Source organism: Malania oleifera, chromosome 13 (genome assembly GCF_029873635.1).
Source record: "Malania oleifera isolate guangnan ecotype guangnan chromosome 13, ASM2987363v1, whole genome shotgun sequence".
Taxonomy (NCBI): domain Eukaryota; kingdom Viridiplantae; phylum Streptophyta; class Magnoliopsida; order Santalales; family Ximeniaceae; genus Malania; species Malania oleifera.
Window position 1 is genome coordinate 76960971 of NC_080429.1, and position 26733 is coordinate 76987703.

Here is a 26733-nt window from a genome sequence, read left to right on the forward strand (position 1 = left end):
AAAATTTTCGAGTTGGGAAGGTAAAATTGTTTCCGACTCGGTGTACCCCTGAACTTGCGTTCCCAAGCTTTTGCTCCATTTTTGAAAAAGGGCAAAAAAGTTATTAAAAAAAAAAACTGTAGCAGTGATTTTTCGGTTTTTCGCCCTGCCCAAGCCCTCCCATCTTCTTCTCCAAATCTCCTTTCTATATGCACATCTCCATGAATTCATGCTTCAAGCTCTTTGCCAACTCGTAGAAAGAATTTGAATCATTCCAAACTGATAACTCATATACAAACGGGCATAAGGGATCCCACAATATTCTGTTCTCTGATCATGGAGTATCGACGGGAGAAAGGGGAAGCTGGTCTTGCCGTTCTTCTTCTATAGACATCATCACTCATACGCATAAGGAGAGAGAGAGAGAGAGAGAGAGGTTTCCAGTTAATCTTCTTCAATGGCGGGTTCTTCAATCATGGAGTCACTCTTCCAACGGACTCTGGAAGACCTAATCAAAGGCCTCCGCCTCCAGCTTCTGGGCGAATCCACCTTCCTCTCCAAAGCCATGGAAGAGATCCGTCGCGAGATCAAATCCACGGACCCCCACACCAAGGCCGTCGCCCTGCAAAAGCTCACTTATCTCCACTCCCTCCACGGCTTCGACATGTCCTGGGCCGCCTTCCACGTCGTCGAGGTCGTCAGCTTCCCCTCCTTCGCCCACAAGAAGATCGGTTACCTCGCCGCCTCTCTTTCGTTTCACGACGGCACAGATGTGATCCTCCTCATCACGAACCAGCTCCGAAAGGACCTCACCAGCACCAATCAATTTGAAGTAAGCCTCGCCCTTGAATTCTTATCGAGTGCGTCGAACACTGATCTTGCCCGCGACTTAACCCAAGAAGTATTCACATTGTTGTCGAGTGCTAAAGTTTTCGTTAGGAAGAAAGCAATTGGTGCGATGTTGAGGATTTTTAGTAAATACCCAGATGCTGTAAGGGTGTGTTTCAAACGGTTGGTTGAGAATTTGGAGAGTTCGGATCCATCAGCCGTGTCCGCAGCGGTTGGTGTGTTCTGTGAGCTTGCCGCAAAAGACCCCAATTCATATCTTCCTTTGGCACCTGAGTTTTATAGAGTATTGGCTGATTCTAAGAATAATTGGGTGTTAATCAAGGTGATAAAGATATTTGCTAAGTTGGTGCCTTTGGAGCCGAGATTGGCAAAGAGGGTGGTGGAGCCTATTTGTGACCACACGAGGAGAACAGGGGCAAAATCGTTGATGTTTGAGTGCATTTGGACTATTGTGAATAGCTTGAGCGAGTATGAAGCTGCAGTGAAACTTTCAGCCCTGAAGATTCGTGAACTTCTGGTTGATGATGATCCAAATCTTAAGTATCTTGGATTGCAAGCACTCTCAGCTCTTGGGCCGAAGCACTTGTGGGCAGTGTTGGAGAACAAGGAGGTTGTGATTAAGTATTTGAGTGATGCAGATCCTAATATCAAACTTGAATCCTTGCGTCTAGTAATGACAATGGTGTCTGAAAATAATGTGGTCGAAATTTCAAGGGTTTTGGTTAACTATGCACTCAAATCAGACCCACAGTTTTGCAATGAGATTCTTGGATCCATCTTATCTACTTCTTGTAGAAATTTTTATGAGATAATAGTAGACTTTGATTGGTATGTGTCACTTCTTGGGGAAATGTCAAGGATTCCACACTGCCAAAAGGGAGAAGAAATTGAGAACCAGCTTATTGATATTGGTATGAGGGTCAAGGATGTTAGAACAGAGCTTGTTCGTGTTTGCAGAGATCTGCTGATTGATCCTGCATTACTTAGTAATCCTTTCTTGCACAGGATATTGACTGCTGCTGCTTGGGTGTCAGGGGAGTATGTGGAGTTATCAAAAAACCCATTTGAGCTTGTGGAGGCATTATTACAACCACGTACCAGTCTTTTGCCCCCATTGATAAGGGCAATATATATTCAGTCCACATTTAAAGTATTAATCTTTTGCCTGCATTCTTATATCTTGGGAAGGGAAATCATTGCTTCTGCATCCTCACCTTCTGATAATTTGGCATCAGGAGTTTCAGAAGGCTCTGATTTAATATGTGAAGCTCCTGCTGATAGCATACAGGATGGAGGATTAAGAAATCAATCATTTGAAGATCTTTCTGTCGAAAGTGCTGTGGATGTACTTGTTCCTCATGGCCAGACGATGAATTCTTTTTCTCCAAAGAAAGTTTGTTTCTCACATGAATCTATTGTTAACATGGTGAGTCTTATTGAAGTGGCATTGGTCCCACTATCTGGAACCAATGAGGTTGAGATACTGGAGAGGACACGGAATGTACTAGGTTTGATTCAGTTGATAAAGCAAGAGATACCTTGTTTAATTCAGACCGATGGGGACTTTGAAAAGGAGAAACTGAAAGGTTCCAAAATTATTAAACTGGCTTATGATGCCTTCACCACAGAGCTTGGTCCAGTCCCATTGAGTGCTCAAGAAAGAGTTCTTATTCCAGATGGACTAATTCTCAAAGAGAACCTCTTTGACTTGGAAGCAATTTGCGGTGATGTTCATTTACCTTCATCAAGTTCGTTTTCCCTTACAGGTTCTTACTCTGGGGAAAGAATTGGGACTTTGCCCCTAGATATCCAGAGTAAAGAAGAATCAGAACCATCAACGGAGTCCACATCTCTCCTTGCACAGCATCGTAAGCGGCATGGGTTATATTATCTTCCTTCAGAGAGAAATGAAGTTGTATCCAATGATTATCCACCTATTAATGACCCTAAGTTGCACGAAAACCTCAGTGATGATGCAGAACATCTTGTTAAGCTCACAGAGAATTCACTTTTTCAAAAGAAAAAATCAAACCAAGCAAAACCTAGGCCTGTGGTGGTAAAATTGGATGAGGGAGATGGAGTAATTGTCGCAGCCAAGAACCCAGAATCGAAAGACAATATTCTTTCTGGTGCTGTGCGAGATGTTCTTGTGGGCAAGGAAGCTGTAGGCACTTCATCAAGAAGTTATCCCTTGGACCAGTCATCCAGTACGAGAAGAGGGAAAGGGAAAGTAAACACTGTTGTTCCTCCCGAATCAAAACAAAATTTAGGTGATGCAGATAAGTTTGGACTTGAAAATAGAAGTTTAGCAAGAAAGAAACACCATGTTGTTAAAGAGAGAAGACATAAAACTGAAAGGAAGAATGATGAGGAAGGAGAAGAAAGTGGTCAGAAAGGAAAGCAGAAGAGAAGTCTTACCCGTGGTAGGCGCAAAGCCCAACAAAGAGTGGATGGCCCTTTGAATGTGGGTTCAGAAACAATAGCAATCCCAGATTTCCTTCTGTAAAATCAAGGATTTGGACTTTTTTAATTATTGGTTGCTACAATGAACTTGGATGATGTTACACCCTGCACACATTTGAATGCCAAGGTTAGTTCTTCTGTAGATTATTATATACTTTTTTAGTGGATTGGGATTTGCACCTGTCTTAAAGCTTGACTCTCAGATTGGATTTTCATGATATGCATTTTGAAAATTTCTTTAGCAGTGTATTCCAGTTGAAATTGTGTGTTTCCCTGTACAGTTCACATAGAGGATGCTCTTTTGTTTGTTTTGAACTGTATGACTATAATGAACTAAAAATATCTGATTCTTTTTTGTTTGGTAACTAATGGCTTCAACATTTATTTTTTCTGTTAAACTGCATGAGACAGTTAGCTGCTCTTAATTTTTTAGTTAGGCAATCATTTTCTCTCTGGATGAGGTAACCATTACTGCTGATGTTCATGGTTGCTATTTTTAAATATTTGATGACCAATTAACTTCATTGTTTGGCTAGGGATAGGGGAAATGAATTTGACATGGTACAGGCACATTAACATGCAGATTCTGATAGGAGCAGGACATGGGTGTGGCTGGGGCATGGTAATATAGGACATGGATTTGACTTGATAGAGACACTCCAACGTGCAAATTCTGCTAGTTGTGCTATACAAGGCATGAAGGCAATTAAACCAGTGTGGAGATGGAATTGGAGGAAGACAAAAGGAACTGGGCTCAACTTTCTTCTCTCCTTTTGTTTTAGAGGAAACAACAGAATATGAATCAACATGCAGAAAAGAGATACAAATATTATAATATTCTATTATAGTTTAATATTCTATATTATATAGTTATATATTCTAGATTCACTGGAACGTTAAGAGATTGGTTTCAAAGTCTTGGTGATTACAGATAATTACAATTCATCAGATCACAGTCTCCCTCTCATGCCCTTGGAGTTCTTTATCGAGAATTTATTGGAGACCCTGATGCTCATGCAGTTATAATATAGTTATATATTCTAATATATTATTATTCTAATATCTAATATATTAATTATATAATATAGGAATGTAATTAATATTACTATAGTAATAAATATAAATAATAATAATAACTGTTATACAATAATAATAACTGTTATACAATTACAACAAGTACACAATCTAAAGTAGTGAAGAGGAATTAGGATATGTATATTCTAAAGCCAACAATAACCAAATCTCAGATCATCTTTCATATTTTCACTTGCTGGCTTCTGTTTTTCTTTGAATCGACACAATACAATAGGGTTGAATTTTTCGACACTCAAATATGAAAATGCAGACTTGAGAAAACTGTGGACCTGATTTTGTGATCATGCATGCAGAATGAGAACCTTATTCATTCATATGATGAATAGTGTCACCAACGTGGAGTTCTCCATGGCCAAAAGGAAGCACCCTCACCGAAATCCTCCCAAAGTGTCAAGGAGTCACACCTGTGCGGCAGCAAGATTACACCAAGTCCAGCTCAACTGTACTCATCCTTATCTAGTGAAACACTTGCCTAGTGGTCAAGTCTCTTGCCTTAACAACCCTTGAACCAACTAAGGTCATCACTAAGGAACCCAAACTCAAACAGTAAGGAAAATAACTCACAATCCACCAGTACTGAGGGTAACTCTCACCCCCTCAGCACAATCGAGGTCTCAAATGAAACCGCTCAATTGTATAGACGATGGCTAAGAAGGACATATATCCAAACCTCTAGGTCAAGAGTACTCATGTGTTTCCATTCCCAAATGGATATTCCATAAGGCTCCCAATCCCACATGAAAGCCCATGACAACTCTCGAGGATGTCAAGAGCTCACCCCAAAGCACTCCTCAGGGTTGCTCACTTAATACTCATCAAGATACTGGGAGAGTTAGGACGCTCACCTAGTGTACCCCTAAGAGTCATTCTCTGAAGTATTCTCGGTCACATATGAGTAACCACAAGGGATCTAAAAACACCGCAATCAAAACTATCCGTGTAGACACCCCAATTTTAACCAGGCCTCTCTTTTCCTCTCAGTGTGGGGATCCTTCGTAACATCATAATGATTAACAAGGCCCTCTTCAAAGTATGTATTTGAATTCTTGTGTGTTTGAAATCGAAGTCCTTGTTACTTGAAGATTAAGTCCCTGCCATTGAGTCCTTGAAATGAAGCCCCCGTCGATGAGACCCTGTTATTGAGTCCCGGATAATTGAGTCCTTTTTATTAAGGCCTCGTATTGAGTCCTCAATTTTAAAAATCAAGTCCCTGTTAATTGAACCCTTTTTATTATGCCCTCATGTGTTTAAAATTGAGTCACGGTTAGTGAGTCCGGTTGTTGAGTCCTTGAGTCGTTATTTTTTAAAAGTCAAGTCCCTACCCATTGAGTCCCTTTTATTAAGTCCTTATAATTGAGTCCCTGTAAAATTGAGTCCCTATTATTAAACCCCTATTATTATTGAGTCCGATTTAAGATTAAGTTTTTTTTTTTCTAGTGTTGTTCTGTTGAAGTTTTTTGTATTAAAACCTTTTTTTGATATATGAGATTACCCCTTTTGGTAATTGTGGGTCCCACAAGGCCATGCATAAGAAAAAAATCAAAAACTTTATTATGTCAACAAGTGATACATCCGGGTACAAATTGGATACATACAGGATATGATGGGGTACAGTTACAAATTCAATACATACTGGGTACATGGCGGGTACGAATGTAAAACACAACACAAGGAAGGCCCTAATTCAAAAAAAGACCAAGCAACTCCCCTGTGCGCAAGAATATCCCACGGCCCCTCTAAAGATACTTGCACCAAAAAAGGGAAAGTAGATCAATCCTACACATGGAACAAAATTTGAAAGAAAATCATACAATTAATTGAGGGATTTTGAAGATTGGGGTGTATCCCCTCATATATTTAGCCAGACTCCCCATTAGAAGGAGAATCGGCCAGATCACAAAAATGGGGGGGATTGTTTTGTTGTACGAAGGAAAACACAATTAGGGTTTTGCCTAAAAGTAAACAATGAAAAATAGAAAGAGACTAGACACTGCCTAAATTGACTGATACCTTGCCCTATAAATTGAAGGGTCTCACACAGACTCAAGACATAAAATTGAATACTCAGAGAGATACTAGAGGAGAGGTGAATAGAGAGCATTTCCGAGAGAAAACACGGAAAAAGAAAGAGAGTTCTGAAAGAAAAATAGGGCAAAGGGGCAAAACCCTAGAAACTCCCCGAAGGGTGAAGTCTTCACCCCATTCCCACGGCTCATACCAGTGTCCCCTGGCACTCAAAGGCGTAACCCCCAGCACTCCCTGCAGCCTAGAAGGCTACCCAGACAGACACAGACGAAGGGAGAAGAAGACCGGAGGAGTAGAAGACCTCAGGTAATTTAGCTAATCTATCCTCACCCTATTTTATGACACAAGACAGAAGGACTCCCTTTGTGTATGTTTACAGGTTCCCTCCTTTAAAAGACTTGAACCCACACTGATACTAGAACCAAACCAAACCGTGAACCCCTAAACCTAATTGAAACCAGACTAGACATGAACCTAGACTGAAATGTGAACCCCTAAACCCAATTGAAACCAGACCCAACTGAGACCAGCCCAATAGCCCAAATCGTGAACTACAGACCCAACTGAAATCAGCCCAATAACCCCAAGCAATAAACGAGCCCCACAGTAAGCCCACAATCTACTGTTTTAAGGGCCGGCCCAATCCCAAACCAAACAACCCACAACCCGCTGTTTTAAAATAAAAGAGGGCCGGCCCAATCCTTTTAAACAAAACATGCCCTAAGTGGGTCGGCCCATCTTTTAAACAAAACATAGTCCAAGTCACACGACCCAATCTTTTAAACAAACCCAGGCTCAAAGTCCTTTTCTTTTAAAACAACCTGCACGACCCAATCTTTTAAACAAATCCAGGTCGAAAGCCCTTTTCTTTTAAAACAACCTACACGGCCTAATCTTTTAAACAAACCCACACAGCCCAACCTTTTAATAAACCCAGGCCCAAAGCCCTTTTCTTTTAAACAATCACTGGGGCCAATTTTTTAAACCCATACGGACCAACCCTTTAAACAAATCCACTGTTTTAAATAAAACTGGGTCGACCCAATTTTTCAAAAAAACAAACTAGAGCCCAAACCCATTGTTGTAAACAAAATAGGGCCGGCCCATTTTAAAAAAAAACAGACCAAAGCCCAAACTTACTGCTTTAAAACAGGGTCGGCCCATTCTTTAAAAAAAAAAAACTAAAACCCAAACCCACTATTTTAAATAAAATAGGGCTGACCCATTTTTTAAAACACATTAAAGCCCACACATTGAACGAACCCAATGGCGAGTCAACCCCAAACCTAACTCATTGGGTTTCGGGCGAGTCAGCTCGCCTTGAAACCCGTTCAACTCACAACATTCATTCGAATCACAGCATCAAGCACACACCATAGATCCGAAGTCTAAACACATCAAGCACACATCATAATTAGAGCACAACACACTCAAATCTTTACAAAAAACCAGCACTCATCACAATCTGAACACATAATAGCCTACAAATCGCAAACCTGGACGCAAAACCCACACTTAGACGGTTAGACCACAATTCAAACCTAAATCAGAAAAGAAAGGGTACTTATCTGTCAAGGGTTGCTACTGGAACCCTTCTAGCACCGAACAAACTCCAACAGCCAGCAAATCACAAAACTCTCATTCTAGGGTTTTGAGTCTTCGCAGAGGTTAGGTTAAAAATAGAGGCAAAGAGAGGGAGAAAGAAAAAAGAGGGGGGGGGGGGTCTCGTCAATAGCAAAAACACAGAGAGAGAGGTTGTGATTGGAGATTAGATCCAGAACTAGGGTTTTGGGTCTTCAGAGGAGGATAGAGAGAGGAGAGAGGGAGAGAAAAGATCTCAGGAGAAGAGAGAGAGAAGGGAAAAGAAAAATAGGGAAAGGGGGGAAATTTTTGCTTTTATATCAAAAGGTTTAGTGGCCACGTGTCACCACCGAACGTTGACACGTGGCACAATCTGGTCTGCACGTCTGATGTGCGACATGGTTCATTCAGAGCCATCTGATTTGTGTTTTCTTTGGACAGCCCAGATCTTGCCATGTTTCGATCCTTGCTCGTAAGTTCCTACCACTCTGTGAGTGACACGTGGCAGGGTGTCACAGTCCGACTATTTTCACACCCTTGTGAAGGGCCGTGCGACGCTAGTTAAAGCACTCTTGTTTAACTAGCCAGCCTATCGTTTACCAACATTCATCCACGAAGCACTTTCATTAACATTCATTCAGATAGCAGCGGAAATAGTAATCAATTCATGAAAGCCGTGGTAAGCAAGCAGTAAACATTGAAGCAAACGTAATTCATTAACAAATCCTCTGTTGACATGGTGTACTTAGCAAGGGAGGCAAGTAGGCTAAGCACGTTGACAATTGCTAGTGAGTTTTACAATGACCGATGAACACTCACCCTCCCCTAAAGAGGTTTTTATGTAATTATCATCCTGACACTAGGAAACATCAAAGTGACCGAGGAGTCATACTGCCTTATTTGGCTTACAAAGACTCTACTAGCAAAAAATAACCCTACACTAGTATTTACATGATGGAAACCCATCCCAAGCACACGAGATAAGCGGTTACAGGCAAGCATAATGCCCTGAACAAGCTTAGCTCGTAACATTCTCCCCCACTTATGCGGTCGACATCCTCGTAGACTTTTGGCGGTAGGTACACTTCAAATTTGTCCACAAACGGTTGAATATCTTCCGTAGAAATCCAGCTGATTTCTTTGTCATCAAGGCATTTCTACTTCACTAGGAACTTCTACTGCTTTTTCTTTGAGGGTATGAACTTTCTGTCTGCAAGGATCTCTTCAACGTCATGTCTATCAGGTTGCATTATCTTCAACTTTGCTCTGTTGAACTGACTTCTGCTCAAGTCATTGGTGTTGGCGTTGAACGGCTTGAGGTAGTTGACATGAAACTGCGGTCTTCTCCCCTTATTTGCCCACTTCTTCATCTGCTCAGAAGCTTTCTCTAGATAGGCTTGGGCAAACTCAGCATTCTGTCTCCCTTCACTAGTGAAGATGTACGCCCTAGGACTCTTTCGTCGGTACGACTCACCCACTGTGTGAGGTAGTAGTGGCAGCTGGCCTGTAACAAGTTCAGAAGGGCTCTTGTTGCTTGTTGAGCGCCTTTGGGCGTTGCCACGGAATGGAGCCACATTAAGTAGTTGCACGCCATTCTTTTGGTTGTCGTTGACACAATGGCACAAGTACTCATCTAGTAGCTCTCTGAATCTCTTTATCTGTCCATTTGTCTGTCGGTGAGAACTCGAAGAGATGTCAATATGTGACCTGAATATCTTGAAAAATTCTGTCAAGAAGTTGTCAATGAACATTAAGTCTTGATCACAAATAATAACTTGGGGAGCACCCCAATGTTTCACAATAGTCACAAGGAACAATTGTGTCGTCTCCTCTGCCGAACAGTACTTTGGTATGGCCATGAAAGTACCATACTTCTTCCGCTCCCCCTTGTCTTGTTGGCAAGTGAGACAAGTTTTGGTATAATCAACCATATCATCCCGCGTGTGCGGCCAATAATACCTTCCTAGTAGTCCCGTCATTGGAGTCATTCTCCACGAATACCCCTCAACGAACTTCCTGCAGTATATAGTAAGGCCAAGAAAGGAACGCAACTCCTTCACTTTCATGGGGATCTTCCGTTCTTGAATCATCCTTACCTTCTCTATACCCTTCCGGATACGACCTTGTTCAACCACTTGACCAAGGAATTTGTTGCTTCGCCGAGCGAAAGAGAAATTCTCCTTCTTCACATCCAGACTGTTTGCCCTCAGCCTGTTGAACACCTTCCTTAGATGCTCTTCATGTTTCCTCTGAAACAACACCAATGCTCCCAACGGTGTTTTGGAAGGGCGAACACATCCCGCTTCCAATTCATCAAGTTGCTTCCCCAACTCTACTATCTCTCAAGGAGCAATCCGACATGGCCCTTTAGCAGGTGGTTTCACTCCTGATAACAACTCGATCTCATCCTCCACAGTTCATCATGAAGGCAAATTATGAGGCAGCTCATCCGGCAACACCTCCTTATACTCATCCAACACCGCTTGGATGGTCGTAGGCTCTAACTCTTGGCCTACTTCTTTGTCTACCACCACCGTGGCTAGACATGTTTGCTCACCCTGACCCAATCCTTCATTGAGTTGTATGGCTGAAAGGGACTTCCCGTCGTCTCCTTTCGTTGCAACGACTTGCACCATGCACGAGTGATCTCCCATCAGACACAGGGAACTAGCTGAAGGCATCAGCACTGTCCTCGTCCCCCTTAGGAACTCCATTCCTAAAATGACTGGAAAGTCATCCAATAGCACCGCTGTGAAATTAGCATGACCTTCCCACTGTCCAAGCTTTACAGTCACTTGCTTGGCTACTCCCATAGTAGGCTGGGCTACAAAGTTAACTGCTTTCATGCGTCCTGTATCCTTCTTTAGGGATAAGTTGAGTCTCCATGCTTCCAACTGCGAAACAAAATTATGAGTAACCCCCGTATCCACCATAGCGCGAGTACTCTTCCCATTTATCCTCAAGTCCACAAACATTAACCCTTTTGCTCGTGTAACTTTCGGTGTTTTTGCCTGCTTTTCCAATGCGTTCACCAGCCGCACTGAACCCACCCTCGGGGCATCATCCTCTTCCCCATCGTCTTCCACTGCCTGCTTTGCAATGGAAGCCTGTAAAGCATTAAGTGATGCTTTGTGAGGGCACTCAAAAAATCTGTGAGGTCCACTACACAAGTAGCACGAAATTTTACGCTTCCCCTTTCCATTGGGTGTGTTGAACCCTTGAGACGAAGAAGCTTCCTTTGAGGTTGATGATTTAGAGTCGGCTCCCCCACTATTGGGTTTGCTGTTCTTGAAAGACTTTCCATTATTTCCCTCTCCGCCAAACCGTTTGGACGAAGCGGTATCATCACCAATGTAGTCAGTCAAGCGCTCTGCAGCCGCTTGTGCAGTTGACAAGTCTTGAACCCTTTGCCTATTAAGTTCAGTTCTTGCCCACGGTTTCATCCCCTCTTGAAAATAGAACAACTTGTCCTTCTCCGACATATCCCGAATATCCAACATCAAAGCAAAAAAATTGTTTCACATATTCGCTGATCGACCCCGTATGCTTGAGATCTCTCAGTTTTTTCCTTGCATTATACTCAACATTCTCAAGAAAGAATTGGGCCTTGAGCTCTCTCATCAACTCTGCCCAACTATCAATTACACAGCTTCCATTTTCAATTTCTCTGTACTTGGTACGCCACCACAGTTTGACATCACCAACCAAGTACATGGTCGCAGTATACACCTTTGCCTGCTCTGAGGCCATCCTCACAATGCGAAAATACTGCTCTACATCAAACAAGAAGTTCTTTAACTCCTTAGCATCTCGGGCACCCCCATACGTCTTGGGTTCTGGCACCTTGGTCTTGCTAACTCCCGGAGTGTTGGAGTTCCCCATAGCAAGAACCATCACATTCATCTTTGCATCCAAATCTGCCATCCAGGCTTGCAAAGTTTCAACTGTGTGGCGAAAGTCCTCGGACAACTCACCTATCAAACCTGCTTGATGTTTTTGTGATCCCATCACCTCATCAACAAGTTCTCTCATCTGGGCTACCTCCGCGGCCATAGTGTTGGTTGTTGTCTCAACCTGTGCTTCCAGCACGCTGATCCTCTCAGCAGTGTTTGGTGTCATGGTCACTTACCAAAGCTTCCCAAATCCAATAACGAAGGTAATCGAATTCACGTAGCAACTCAACCTTGGGCTCTCACCAAGTGTCACCGACTTGGCTTTGATACCAAATGTCACGGTCCGACTATTTTCACACCCTTGTGAAGGGCCGTGCGGCGCTAGCTAAAGCACTCTTGTTTAACTAGCCAGCCTATCGTTTACCAACATTCATCCACGAAGCACTTTCATTAACATTCATTCAGATAACAACGGAAACAGTAATCAATTCATGAAAGCCGTGGTAAGCAAGCAGTAAACATTGAAGCAAATGTAATTCATTAACAAATCCTCCATTGACATGGTGTACTTAGCGAGGGAGGCAAGTAGGCTAAGCACGTTGACAATTGCTAGTGATTTTTACAATGACTGATGAACACTCACCCTCTCCTAAAGAGGTTTTTATATAATTATCATCCTGACACTAGGAAACATCAAAGTGAACAAGGAGTCATATTGCTTTATTTGGCTTACAAAGACTCTACTAGTAGAAAATAACCCTACGCTAGTATTTACATGATGTAAACTCATCCCAAACACACGAGATAAGCGGTCACAGGCAGGCATAATGCCCTGAACAAGCTTAGCTCGTGACACATGGTGACGTCAGCATGACATCATCCCACCCTTATGAAAAATAAAAAATACATAGATAAAGGGACGGCCACCCGAAGGGTGACACCTATATATATATATATATATATATATATAGGGCCATGTGTCTCTACCTGGAGCTGACATGTGGCCCGATTGGTTGACTAGACCCCTTTCCCCCTTGAACCGATTGACCTGGTTTAGACTGGTCAAACCGATTTATTTATTTTTTTATTATATTATTTATTTAATTTTTAAATTGAGAAAAATAGTAGAAAAATCACAAAAAATAGAAAAATATTGGAAAAATATTTTTAAAGTCAGGAAAAATATTTTGGGTCGTTTTGACTCGGAAAAATCCTTTGAAAATCCCAGAAATTTTAAAAAATGTCAAAAATATTCAGAAAAATTCCTACAAAATTTTAAAAGAAAATTTTGAGAAAATTTTGGTAAAAATATTTTCTCGATTTTAAAATGGGGGTGTCCCTATGATTATAAAAAGGGCAATGAGGTATTTTACACCTCACCTATATTAGCTCTGAGGGGGGGTTTTTCTAACAAGATCCCCTCTTTTGGAGGTTTTATTAGACATTCCTAAATCACATCCATTTTTTACATACTATTAATTTTGTACATTTATTCCTTTATTGGTTTGTTTTAAAAAGGAGATAATTAAAAGGTTATTAAAATCAATTTATGGATAATTCTTAATAAATTAGGTACCGTTTATAGAATGGGTGTGTGGGGGTGCGAATACCTTCCCCTCATATAACCGAACTCCTGATTCCAACCCTGGTATATGCAGACCGAAACTACTTTTATTTTATTTTATTTTATTTTATCAAAAGGGTAAATGTATTGATCAAAATGAATGTGTACACTATACACTGGGCATACCCAGGAAAGGGGAAAGCAGCCCCTAACAAAGCAAAAACATTTGCCATCCAACACTATATAGTAGAACCCGGGCGTACTCAGGGGCATGAAGCCAATCCAACAAAATCTAAAGCCTAACTATTAATTGCAGTACATTAAGCACAAGGATTAAGCACAAGGATTTACAACAAAATCAAAAGGCACCCCTACTCAATAGAGTGCAAGCCAAATTTATCATACACAACTCTATAAGTGTGTTTTGAACCACCTTTACAAGATCCATAGGAGAAATATTTCATTCTCAAATTTCCTTCCATTCCTGAAATGTCACAGGAAGTAAACTATAGTAGTTAGGCCTGTTCTTTTCCCAACAGAACTAATACCATTTCCCTTTGCCTCTTTATGGAGCCATTTAACTGCAGCTTTCAAGGTAGACATAGATCTGTGCAATCCCAGCCACCCTCGGATACAACCCCACACTTCAGAAGAAAAAGAACAATTGAAAAGGAGATGGTCAATGGTCTCTATCTCATTCCTACAGAACTCACACAAATGATCCACATCATCCCCAATCAATTTGTCATTAGTAAGCAACTTCCCTTTCAAGCCAAGCCACAAAATGAAAGAATGTTTGGGAGTGCTGCCACTGTTCCAGACTTCCTTGAGCCATGGTACTCTAGTTCCTTTGTTTCTCCAAAAATCATAGCACATATTGGAGCTGTTATGACCCATATCCCACCCATTAAGAAGGTTAAATGCTGCAGCACTACTACCACATACATTAACAATCAGTTTTTTAATCTTAACTAATTTCTTGAACAATGGTGAGTCACCATGTCCGGCCGTAGCAGCCCATATATCAAATTCTGACAAGTAAATTTGATGCAACCATTTAACCCAAAGGGAATCCTTTTTAGAATGTAGGTTCCATAGAGTCTTTGTAAGGAGAGTTAAGTTCCATACCCCCAGATCAAACACCCCCAAGCCGCCTTCCTTCTTAGGCATGCAGACCTCCTTCCAAGCCACTAACGGCTTCCTCCTTCCCCCCCAAAGAAACACCCTGCAAAGCTTAACAACCTGAGCCAGGACATTTTTTGGGATTGGAAAAATTGCCAGCCAAAAACACTCAACCCCTTGGATTATTGAATTCAGCGGCTCCAGCCTCCCTGCATATGTCAGAGTGTGCCTAGGCCAACCCTTAAACAGATCAGAGAGCTTACTTACTAGTGGAGAATATTGTACAGCTTTCAGCCTTGAAGCTACCAACGGAATGCCCAAATATCTAAAAGGGAACTCCCCCTCAGTCATACCAGATAATTGCAAAATGAGCTGCAGGTCTTCCTCTTTCACACCAGAATGAGACACATTAGATTTTAGATTGTTAGCTGATAAACCAGAGCAGCAGTAGAATTTGTCCAGACAATTCATCATATGTCTGACAGATGATGGATCCCCCCTGGAGAATAACATTAGGTCATCTGCAAATGCTAGGTGAGAAATTTTCAAGCTCTCACATTTAGGGTGATATTTAAAATCCAGCTTGTCATCCAGAGTGTTCAGTACTCGAGAGAGGTATTCAATACAAATAACAAATAAAAGAGGGCATAGGGGATCCCCCTGTCTGAGACCTTTTCGACCCTTAAAGAATCCATGATTTCTTCCATTAATAGATATAGAGTATGTGGTGGTAGACACACACTCCATATTCCAATTAATCATTGTTGAAGGAAAATTCAGATGTATCAGCATTTCATTCAGGAAGGACCAAGAAACAGAATCATAGGCCTTCCTAAGATCGATTTTAAACATGCATCTTGGGGACATCCTCTTTCTTGCATACCCCCTCACAAGTTCTTGAACTAAATAGATATTCTCTACCATACTTCTTTGCTTTACAAATGCTGCTTGAGTAGGGTTGATAATTTCCTCCAAGGCTGGCTTAATCCTGGCTGCAATAATTTTCGCTATGACTTTATAGAACACATTACCGCAAGAGATTGGCCTATAATCATTCACTGAAGAGGCATGGCTTGACTTGGGGATCAAGGCAATAACTGTGTGATTAACCTGCTTGAGTAGTTTACCACTGTCAAAAAATTCCTTGACAGCAAGAGTGAACTCATTCCCAATTGTACTCCAAGCTTTTTTAAAGAAGCATGCAGAATAGCCATCTGGCCCTGGTGATTTACCATCCCCAATACTAAAGACCGCATCCTTAATCTCATCCCCAGAAATTGGTTTCATCATCCTGTCTCTTTGAGCTTCACCCAGAACAGGACCTCTTCTAACTACCTGCAAGTCTATCCTAGAGCAGTCTACCTCTACACCCAACATCTGATTATAGAACCCCACAAATTCCTCAACCTCTTGGTCAAATGAATTGGTTTGCTCACCATTACTTTTTGTTACAGAAGTAATATGCATTCTGTTTCTGTTCATTCTCACTAGTGCATGGAAGAAGGAAGTACCCCTGTCACAGTCCTTTAGGAACCTGCATTTAGCAACTTGAGCCAAGAACATTCTATTAGCTTCTTCAAGTCTAGCTGTTTCACTTTTCTTCAAACCCAAGGCCAACTGCAAGTCTGAACACGAAGGAGAATCATGTAATTTCTTTTGAATTTCCAACAACTCAGCATTAGCTTTCTCTGCTCTTGCAGAGATATGGGAGAAGTGAACTGAGTTCACTGTTCTCAAAGGGTGCTTCAAGGCCTGCAACTTCCTTACAAAACAGAACTGCTTAGACCCCTGGAAGGAATCTTGCCATCCATCCCTTATAACCTCCTGAAAGTCATGATGGGAAGCCCACATATTAAAAAATTTGAAAGGGCTCCTTCCTAGACACTGTTCCTCAAACAGAATAACAAGACAGGTAGAGTGATCAGATAAAATGCCAGGGAATTGGAATAAAGCATGAGCCTTCAGACCAGCCAAATGCCAACTCTGATTCACCAACACACGATCAAGTTTGCACCACACCCTACCATTAGACCATGAAGGAAACATCCAGTTGAACTCAAATCAGATAAGCTTGCACTGATAAAGCACTCTCCAATATCCTTAGTTCCATAAGTTGTTACCAGCACTCCATTCTTCTTTTCATCTGCACTTAACACACAGTGAAAGTCCCCTAGTACAAGCCAAGGGCTAGAAAAGGAGATACCTGATTGTAAAATGTCAGACCAAAGAGTTCTCCTTGCTACCAAGGAGTTAAAACCATATATAAAGCTCACAAAGAATTTTTTTTTAGTGACTAAACATTCCACCAGACAGTGAACAGCTTGAGCATTCATATGACATACCTGAAGGTAAATTTTTTTGGGGTTCCACAATACAAGTATCCTTCCTGCTTTATGACTTTCAAAGTTATTCACCTGCTCCTTGGAGCTAAATTTCCTATTCATCATGTTTGTCAAGTTTGTAACTGAGAGCTTAGTTTCCAGAATACCAGCCACATCAACTCTATTCTTTCTAATGAGATCAGAGACCCCATTTTGTTTCAGGGGTTTGTTTAAACCCCTGATGTTCCAAGAGAGGATCAGGTAGGGGGCCAGACCCCCTCTTCCTGTTGCCTTGATTAAGAGCTGCACCCTTCTTCCGATTCTTTTTATTCTTAACCAGAGTAAACTTCTCATTTTGACACCCACCTGATTGAGCATTAGGGCCACCTTTCCCAGAACCTTTCTTTAATCCACCAATTGCTGGCAAGCCAACAACCACCTCCTTCCCCAAGTTCCTTGGAGGACACAGGCCACTTTCAGTTCCTTGTGGGCAAGTATTCTTTTTCGCTACTTGTGCATCCCTATCCACCAGGGTAACATCTGAAGGCATCGAACCCTCCCTTTCTCCACTTCCCTCACCTTCCACTTCCAACACAAGCTTGACTGTCATACTATCATCCCCCAACCTGACCACATAATCACCAGATCTTCCCAGCTTCGGATGAGATTGAAATTTATTCCCAAAGTCATCTTCAGGGAAAAGTTCAATCTTCTTGCTCCCCTTAGGACATGGGACTTTATTAGTTTGAGCCATTACATCTGATTCATTCCTTTCTGCAGAAGGCAAAGGTAACTCAGTACTCTTACTCAATCTGGCAGTACACAACACTGATGAATCACCTAGTTTTTGGGACTGATCTCTTACATCACTCTCATCTCCCACATTTGTAGCTGACTGCTCTACTTCTTTCTCCTTTACAGAGCCCCCATTCCTTTGTTTTTCAACGATCACCCTACCATCCCCTTGTACTTCTCCCCCTAGACAGCAAGCCTCCTTTTCAAGAGTATTTCTTTTAACAACATACACCTGAGCACCCGAAGTGCTAGGTTTTTCTTTCTTTTCCTTGCAAAAATTAACAGTGTCCTACCATCTTGCAGAAAGTGCAATATCTGGGCAAGTTTTCATATGCCACTTCTTGTATCATAATTTCCTCCTCAGGGAGCATCACCTTCACACTGTGCTTCACTTCTTTGGCCACATCAACCTCCACAATCACCCTTGCAAAGGTCACCCTAGCATTTAGTGAAGTCCTCTTGTCTGCACACAATGGCTTACCCAATTCTGAACAGATACGCTCCATAGCTGAGGGAGTCCACATTTCAATTGGGAATTTTCGAAGTTGAACCCAGATAGGGAGTGTAGTCCTATGCTCAGGGTCAAATTGAAATCTCTTAGGCATTCTCTTCACCAATAGTGTCCTTCCATACACCGAAAAAGGCCCCTTCTTCAGTATATTCAAAAGATCCTCCTCATTTTGAAACTTAAACACAATCCAACCTTCATTGTGGCTAATATAATTAACTTTTACCTTCCATGAGTTAACCAGATTCCTCAGAGCTGCCTTCCCAGGGAACTTACCCACAAAGTACCCAATAAGACATTTGAGATAAGAACACTTCGGAGCAGTTAGATCAGAACTTTGTAATCTGACACCAGTTCCATCAGATTCAAAAGCTGGTATTGGGACATAGTACTCAGGTTTTCGGTTATTGGCAAAGAGTTCAGACCAAGGCACCTCCTTGTCGTTTCGAGTAATCGTCCTCTTCTCTTTGACAATCTGTGCATAGCTTTTTTTGGGTTCCACAACCGTAGCTCCATCCCTAGGGCCCAAAGTATCAGAATCAGAAGGGACCTCATCTCCCCATCTTCTCTTCTCATCTGTAAGATCTTTATCACCTTCAGTACCCTCCAGTGAAGCAGCCCCTTATCTTTATCATCTTCAGTACCCTCCAGTGAAGCAGCCCCTTCTTCCACCATTCCTAGACCTTCCAGAATTTTGTCATTTAATACCATCGGGGCACTAACTTTCCCCTCCTGTAATTTCGAGCACCCTTCACCACCTTCATTGTGAAGCTCTGGTAAGTGCTTTGCCCCAGTACCAAAGTGCTTCTAAAGCAGATCAAGAAGGGTGGTGGGAGATATCGTGCTCAGGATTCCTTCAATTACATTTTCAACCACTTCCTGTGGACCCTTCGAGGACTTCTCACCCTCCAGCTCTTTTGCAACATCAAACCTAGAGCTCTCTTGTATTTCCTCAAGGGTCATAGACCCTTGAGCACCAAGCGAATCCTGACATGCAAAGGCACCCTTTTGTGTTTAGAGTTCTTCCAGTAGCTGCGATGAAGACTTCAGCTAGCTAGTCTCATCAAGCCCCTTATGTGATGTTTCACAAGCTAATCTCCCGTATTCAGCTTTGATATCCTCATGGCTTCGTTTGTTCCATGAGAGTCGATTCCGCCCCTTCGCTTCAATGAACCTCAGCATAAGTTCATTCTCCTCCTTCAAATCTACCTTCTAGGTAGGGTTACTGACAACCCTAGCACCACCCCGTCCTGCCATGGAAACTCAGCAGCTCGAGATTTCAAAATCCCATATGGGCGGGAAACTGAGATTCCGAACCCCAAGCCTCCAAACTTCAATCAGATGCTGGAATTCCAGTAATGAATCAGTCCAACAACCTTTGAAAGCAGAAATCACTCACAATCCAACACAAATCACTCAAGACCAACAAGAAATCACGAAGAACACAGCCCAAGCACCCACGGTTATGCACCTTCTAGAGAGAAGGGAGAGTTTCTCTTTCTAACATGACTCTCTCTCTCTTACTTTTTGAGTGGTAATTAGGTGTTCTAACCGCACCACGGAAAAATAGGTTAGTGGCGACTCCAAATTCCAAAATTTTCAAGAATCACATATTTTACACCCTTGCCTCCTGGGGCGCGTTCTAGGACGCCGCGACAATCCAAACCAACCACAATGTCACTGAGACATACCAAAACCATCTTCGTGACAACAACACAGTCACATCCAAGTTAGTTGACCATATCTCCAACTCAATAATTATATACCAAAATCATCTGTTTGGGTCACGGAACTCTAAGGCCTTGACACATAGCCTTACCAACCAGGTTTATATTGTTACTTCTCACCTCACTGGTGGAAATATTTTTTATATTGGGTAAGTTTAGTGTTTTGTATGCTTCCATACCTTTTACCATTGTTACCGTTTTCTGGTTCATTTGAAACTTTTGATGTTATTTTCATTGTTGTTATTACTAATTTGATGTGCATAATAATCCTTTTAAGATATATACATATATAAATATGTATATTGTGGCATAGAGCCATGCCTTGGTGCAATGGCAAGTGCCTTCGCCTCGGTACGAGTGGTCTCGGGTTCGAGACTTGGGAGCGGCCTCTCCAAAAATGGGGGTAAGGCTTGCCGACATCCACCTCTCCCAGACCCCACTCAAAGTGGGAGCCTTGTGCACCGGGTACGGCCTTTTTTTATATATATTATGGCATAGTCGCTTGGAGTTTATATAGTTCTTGTGGTTTTCCACTTTGATGTAGGACAGGCACCTTTTGAATTTGATGCAGTACAGGTGCCTTATGAATTTCACTATAGGACTACTGGTTTTTTGTTAGGCCAAGTTCCACAAAAATGCTATGATTTATATTTTATTATTAGCTAGGACATATGCATGTGGCACTTGTCAAAATGAGGGTTTGGTATTAAATAGAAATGACTTGAATCAACTTGAAGATTATTAACATTCTATTGGAGAAGTACATCACTCAAAAATTTCTTTTGTAAGTTGGGAAATGAATGGATTTGTGGTGGGACGTCAAGTTCCCCTATATAAGTAGTTTATAAATTTTTACATGAGTTAAACTACATCCTTTTCATCAACAAGTTTGACCTGTTTTAATCCTCATCATTTTCTGGATTTCATGAGATGGAAAAAGTGCAGAAGCAGAGCAGTACAAACGTTAAAACCAAAAAAGTGCAAAAGGCGCACCATTTGTGCAAATGTGCAAGCCTTGATGTATTATGCATTTGCTTTTTGTAGTTTGGTATTTCAGACTATGCCTTAGGGTGTCTTATTTATGCTTCATCTTGACAGGAGCTTAGGTTGCTCTTTTAAAAGCATTCCATCCTACCATTTTGAGAATGCTTTTTTGTTTTTAGATGCTTTATTGGCTTGCACTCCTTTGGCTCTTTCTTTAACTTACTTTTAGGCTCTGCTTTGGTTGGACAAAAATTATTTTTCAATTGAAAATAGGAACACTGCTTTTCGAGAAAAAAATGCCATATTCTTTAACTTAAATTAAGAGAAGATTACAATCTTCCTGAAACTGTGTTCTACTCAGATGAGAAGTATTTTTGGCGCAAATATAGCTTTTTGATTTTTGCATGTTACCAAACAGCAGAAAATGGAGGGAAATTTGTTTCCCCAAAGCAGACAGGGCCTTTAATATAATTACATCAACCACAGGGTTAGCATGCTTTTTACTTCTTGATATTATTTCCATGAATGAATGATTCTGGCAAATTGCCATATCAGCTATGAGCAAAACATGGTCTCTGAGACTCTACAAATGAACCATCACGAGTGAGGAGGCTGAGAACGATCTTTGCAATCAGCAAACATATTCCATATCAAGGCTTTAATAGTAGACGTGGAAAACCTGGGTTCTGATGGTATCAGTTCTAGCCCTTGTTATGAGCAAAATGGAGAAGCTGACAATCTGAATGGCATGCAAGCAGGTTATATATGTGAGTAGAATATTGATGAATTACTCTGAGTTTCCCTTGCCTGATTTTGGTGTTCTTTTGATGTTTTTAGAGCTATGCATTTGATTGATGTGCATAAAGATTTGCGGACATTGATATATTAGGATTTCTTCCCCCATTTTTTTGGTTTTTTGTTTTCAAGGAGGATGTCTTGTCCTTCTGCTTGTACTCTCTTTCATTCTCACTTAATCAAGTTCTTTGTTTATACAAAAGAAAAAGCTTATTTGAGAACCCTAGTTGCTTGTCTCAGTGATTGCATGCCCCATAATTTTTAGAAGGTTTGCCTTTTAATTTAATAATGTGATTTTATTGCAGAAAAACGCAAGGAAACCAAAAGATATGACCTGGTGAGATATGTGCAACGATCAAGTTGATGTTGATGAAGAAGGTGATGATGACAGTGATTGGGAGCATCTGCAAAAGAATATGGAGTGATGAAGTGGTGTTGTGCCAACCGTGCGATAGTTAACCTTGATGATGTTGAGAATTGTCATGGTATTGTAATATATACTGCCTCTTTTGGATGCAAATCTAAGCATGTTTCATTTCTACTCTCTCTCTCTCTCACACACACACACACACACACAGAGTATCTATAGAAACTTGATGTTGTTTTTCTCCATGCAGATATGTGGGGAACACACAGAATCTGGAATTCTTAAGCACAGATTTTTCACGTCTCTTTTTTCTCTAGCTGCAAGTCTTGCTCAGTTTGAGACAGAAATATTTGGTTGGTGCAAAGGTGGTTACACATTATTGCTATTTTATATAGAGAGATAGATAGATATTTTCTTTCATTAGCATCGATGTGCAAAAGGTCTTGGTAAGAACTATTCCGCATGGAGCTCTTCATTTTCTTCTAGTCAGATGGCATTATATTGGTTGATGCTTTTGCATTTTTTTTCTTCCTATTTTAGTAGCTAAAAAACTGGTTGGTTCTTTATTTCACATTTTATATTTGGTTCTACAAAGAGTTTGTCAAGGTAATTAGTTGTTGCGCCCTTCAACTTGTGCCTTGTTATTTCTAGTTTGGATTATTGCAGTGGAAACGATGTGTCTCACTAGTATAAATATATATATTTAATTATGGTGTCATATGTCTATTTTTGCCATGACTAAAGCTCTAATTCTCAGTTGGAGCCTACAGCATAATGAGTGGTTATTGCTAGTAATTTCCTCATAATTTGTTGTCAATTGTTTGTGCGTGCGTGCGTTTGTGTGTGTTCTTGGGGAGGGGAGGAAAGCTTTGCACTCAAGCAATGAACTTTCTAAAGTGGCCTAGAGAGGAGAACTAAGCAATTTTCAAGAAGCTTAAGTGTGGATTATAGTAATTCAAGGCAAAATGGTGTAAAATGTCATCCTTCGATAATAGAATGACATGTCACATCTTAACTGATTGAAAAAATGACAAATTATTGAGCAAATTTAGTCATGACACATAGTGAGACAAAGTAAATGACACAAGCAGCTTGGGAGGAGGCTGAGGGGTCAGGTCTCTCTTGTTCAAGCCCACCAAGCCAAGACTCTCGAGCGTCCCAGGATCAAGATTGATAAGAGATTCTGCCACTTGCTTGCACTTCAATTTTAACCACTTGCAAGAGTGCAAACATAGCTTAATTAATAAGTAATTTAAAATTGTGCGTGTGCAAAGTTGATGTGATCGAATTTGAAGGGTTGACTTGTGAGGAGACGATTCTTACAGGAGCTTTGCTCTTTGTGAGGGTCAACTTTGCTTGTCCGCATGAGGGTTTGAGCTTCATGAGGAATTGCTTTTTACCAAATGAATTAGTTGTCACCAATTGATAAGATGACCCAATAGTCAAATTTTTTAATGTGAATTTCTTATTGTGGGTCTAAAGTTTATTTTGGTTTAATGAGCTCAATGTGATTTTCTTGAATAATAAATGCATTATCTTTTACATAAAATTCTAGAGAATATCTTTTCAGGCTAGACACATTTTTTTTGAAAATCTTTTTTTTTGAAATGGGAGTTGTCATTCCTATTTTACTTAGGAAGCTTGAGCATGAATGTTTTTAATTCCTATTACTTAGAATGAGAAAATATGTAAGATATTTGAAATACATTTTATCTTGAACTCCGTTCTTGCTTTTTCGATCAACAAAAGAAAGTTTAATGAAGGATGTCAAGGATTGCAACCCAATCACAAGAGTACAATTAACAACTCTCTTTTGTAGGATTTTAAAAAAGAACGAAGACGGGGATTACATTAATAGAACAAACAACCCAATGAGCCTATTAGAAACCATAATTATCCATTAATCCTTGGCGACATGGAGGGACGAAGCCAATCCTTCAAAGCTCTCATGTTTCTTTCCTTCATGTCAACAGAATAATGGCAATGGGGATGAGGGAGAGTTTTGTTTTTTTTTCTTTTTGGAGTGGATATGTTTCCAAGCTGACTCACCTCTATAGTTTCGGCAGCGACCCCATTCTGCCTCGTTAGGGAAATGGTTGCCCTATTTACTCTTAGTTTAGGAGCAATGCAGGAGAATATTCTCAAATATAAGTAAGCATACTATGCATCCAAAAACCTGTAAGGCATGCACTAACATAAGTCTTGTAAATAACATGAAGGTGGTGAAGCATAGGAACAAGCCATGTTGAAAATGAGCTGAGGATCCCTAGTTGAAACCATGAGTGAGAAAAAACAACTCAAAGGATGGCTTTAAGTATATGAAAAGTCACCACAAGAACAACGCATGTTAAAAATAGGCTAATGGTTCGCCAAATAGAATCTTAGGAGGGACAAAACTTAGTCAAAATAGGATTTAGGGGGGGGGGGGGGGGGGGGATGGATGGGGCGCTAGATGTTTCAAATTCAAAATATTCTTTTAAATTATATAAATAAATTGCATGAATTGTACTCTAACAACACAACTCTTGTTAGTAAAGTGACATGTTGGATCAAATTGTGTTGAAAATGGGTTCACAGTTCCAAGTTGGAATCATAGGATTAGAAAAAAAAAATTTAATATAGGCTCTTTAATTTTGTATGTAATTTTAGTTTTTCTTCATATAAATTGGTTTTCTTTGTCTTTTTTCCCATTGCCGATATGACAATGTGATTTTATTTGGAGTTATGGACCCTATCCTACTTTGGGCTATTAAAATTTTTTATATTTGTATACATGTTTTGTAATATTTAACATTTTGATGAGATGTTTATTTATTTGGTGATATTTTTTTATGTTGACTACATTTTTTAGTGAAAGATTGGACGGATTTAGTCTTCTCGAAAATTGGTATTACTATTATAAGATATAGATTAAAGAAATTGTATAAGAACATTTTGAATTTGGGAAAAAAGAAAAATAAGTGGTATAGGTCTGTTGGCTAATATGTTTTGTTACTAAATGTCTTTTAGTCACTAAAAGTAGTTATGAGATTTCTTGGCAACATTTATGCGATGAAAGTTTTGTGACCCTAAAAGCTTTTGTTAGTTAATTTTGTTCTTTCCTAAATTAACATTTAGGAATGAAATATTTTCATCCAAAACAATTTGGGACCAATATTTTTTGTTCCTAAAGAATTTTGTAGACTAATGCTTTTCCTCTCCGATGCTTCTTGGGGACGAATTTTATGTGTTGCAAAAAAAATAAATTTTTAGGCATGTTGTTTGTTTTTAAGACCTAGGATTCATTTGTATGCTTTTCCTAGGGATGAAATATTTCAACTATAAGATTTTTGTTCAAGCAACAAATTTTGAAAAATTGTCACAAAATATGGGATTATCCTTAGTGATGATGGTTTTTGGCAAGGAAGAAAGTGTAAAGCCCAATGACATGAAGTAGTAGGTATGGTTTTTGCTCGCCATTGTCTAGGATGTTTGGTCTTTTGTTGATGTAGAGAATTAGGAGAGATGCCAAGTGATGCGTGGTTAAAAGAGAGTGAGGGTTACATTTGAGTAGTGTATGCTTTTGCATTGGTGGGAAGTGTTTGGGATGAGGATTGGTGTGTTCAGTTCCATCAAACTTTGGTCTTTGTGCATTTTTTTTTTTTGTGAAAAGATCGCGATGAAGATTGGTGAGAATCGAGAAGATTCGTGATAGTTGTAGATTCCATTATTTAATCATTCTTCTCTATTTCTTTGGTTTTCATGATATTTTTGGGCAACAAAGAAATCTTATTTAGTATTTGGGAGTATAAATTGAGCTTGAATTTAGATTTGTGTGGATTTGAAAGTAATTCAATACTATTATATGTTACATTTTTCCCCTATACATAAATTCAAATCCAAACTCCCAAATTTATGATTAGAGATTTGAGGTATTTGAGGCTTGAGAGCATTAGTATAGGGAGAGAAAATCTTGTAAGCGTCTTTTAATTTGCAGATGGATGGTTCTTCTTTTCACTTCTAGCCTATCCACTTCTCCTACTAACTTCTTCTTCTTCACACACACACACACACACACACACAAGGAGAGAGAGATGAGCTTTAAAAGACTTTCTAAGGCATCAAGATGAATATAATATTAGTTTTATATTGTATTTATCGACAAAAGAAGGGATACATTGAATCACATTGTTTAGTGAAACAACTAAGACAAATTAAAGTATGGAAACTAACTAAAAATTCAAGTTCAGTGAAACATAAACCACTGTTATCGAATAAGAAAGAATTTGGGACTTAAGGGTGTTAAAGAAATATTTGGTTAGGGTGGTCTTCACGATCAAGCTTAGGTTTCTTCATGCCAAGGCTTCTTCCAAGGAATGAGGCAATTAGAGTCAAGCTCTAGAAATCATCCAATTCTTGTCAGTAAGGTGCAAATTTCTTCTTTTGTCTCTGTTCCTCAGCCTCCAACCGATTACCCATCTCCGCTATAATGGCTCGGTCCACCAGCTCGGGGAAGTCCTGCAACTTCAATATCGATACCTGCTTGTATATTTCTCTCCTCAAGCCTATTTCAAACTGACGTACCTTCTTTACCTCATCTGGAATGATGTACAGGGCGAAGCGAGATAGCTCAATGAACTTCGCCGCATACTATTGTACTGACAGCTGTCCCTGCTTCAGATTCAA

General features: G+C 40.3%; 1 protein-coding gene across 2 annotated transcripts; it reads left to right on the forward strand.

Moving 5' to 3' along the window:
- Nucleotides 1-13: 13 nt before the first annotated feature.
- LOC131146635 (AP-3 complex subunit delta) lies at nucleotides 14-22786 on the forward strand. 2 transcript variants are annotated; one of them, XM_058096347.1, is made up of 4 exons: nucleotides 14-3418; nucleotides 21462-21673; nucleotides 22007-22186; nucleotides 22319-22786. In XM_058096347.1, exon 1 carries the CDS (start codon nucleotides 437-439, stop codon nucleotides 3332-3334), a length of 2898 nt encoding a protein of 965 aa, XP_057952330.1. In that variant the 5' UTR covers nucleotides 14-436; the 3' UTR covers nucleotides 3335-3418; nucleotides 21462-21673; nucleotides 22007-22186; nucleotides 22319-22786. The 2 variants fall into 2 exon arrangements, with proteins under 2 accessions (XP_057952330.1, XP_057952331.1); XM_058096348.1 differs by lacking the exon at nucleotides 21462-21673 and having other exon boundaries at nucleotides 21-3418.
- The last annotated feature ends 3947 nt before the right edge of the window (nucleotides 22787-26733 follow it).

Bases quoted from the DNA above. Each gene is read 5' to 3' on its own strand.
- LOC131146635 (XM_058096347.1), top strand. From the start codon at position 437: ATGGCGGGTTCTTCAATCATGGAGTCACTCTTCCAACGGACTCTGGAA.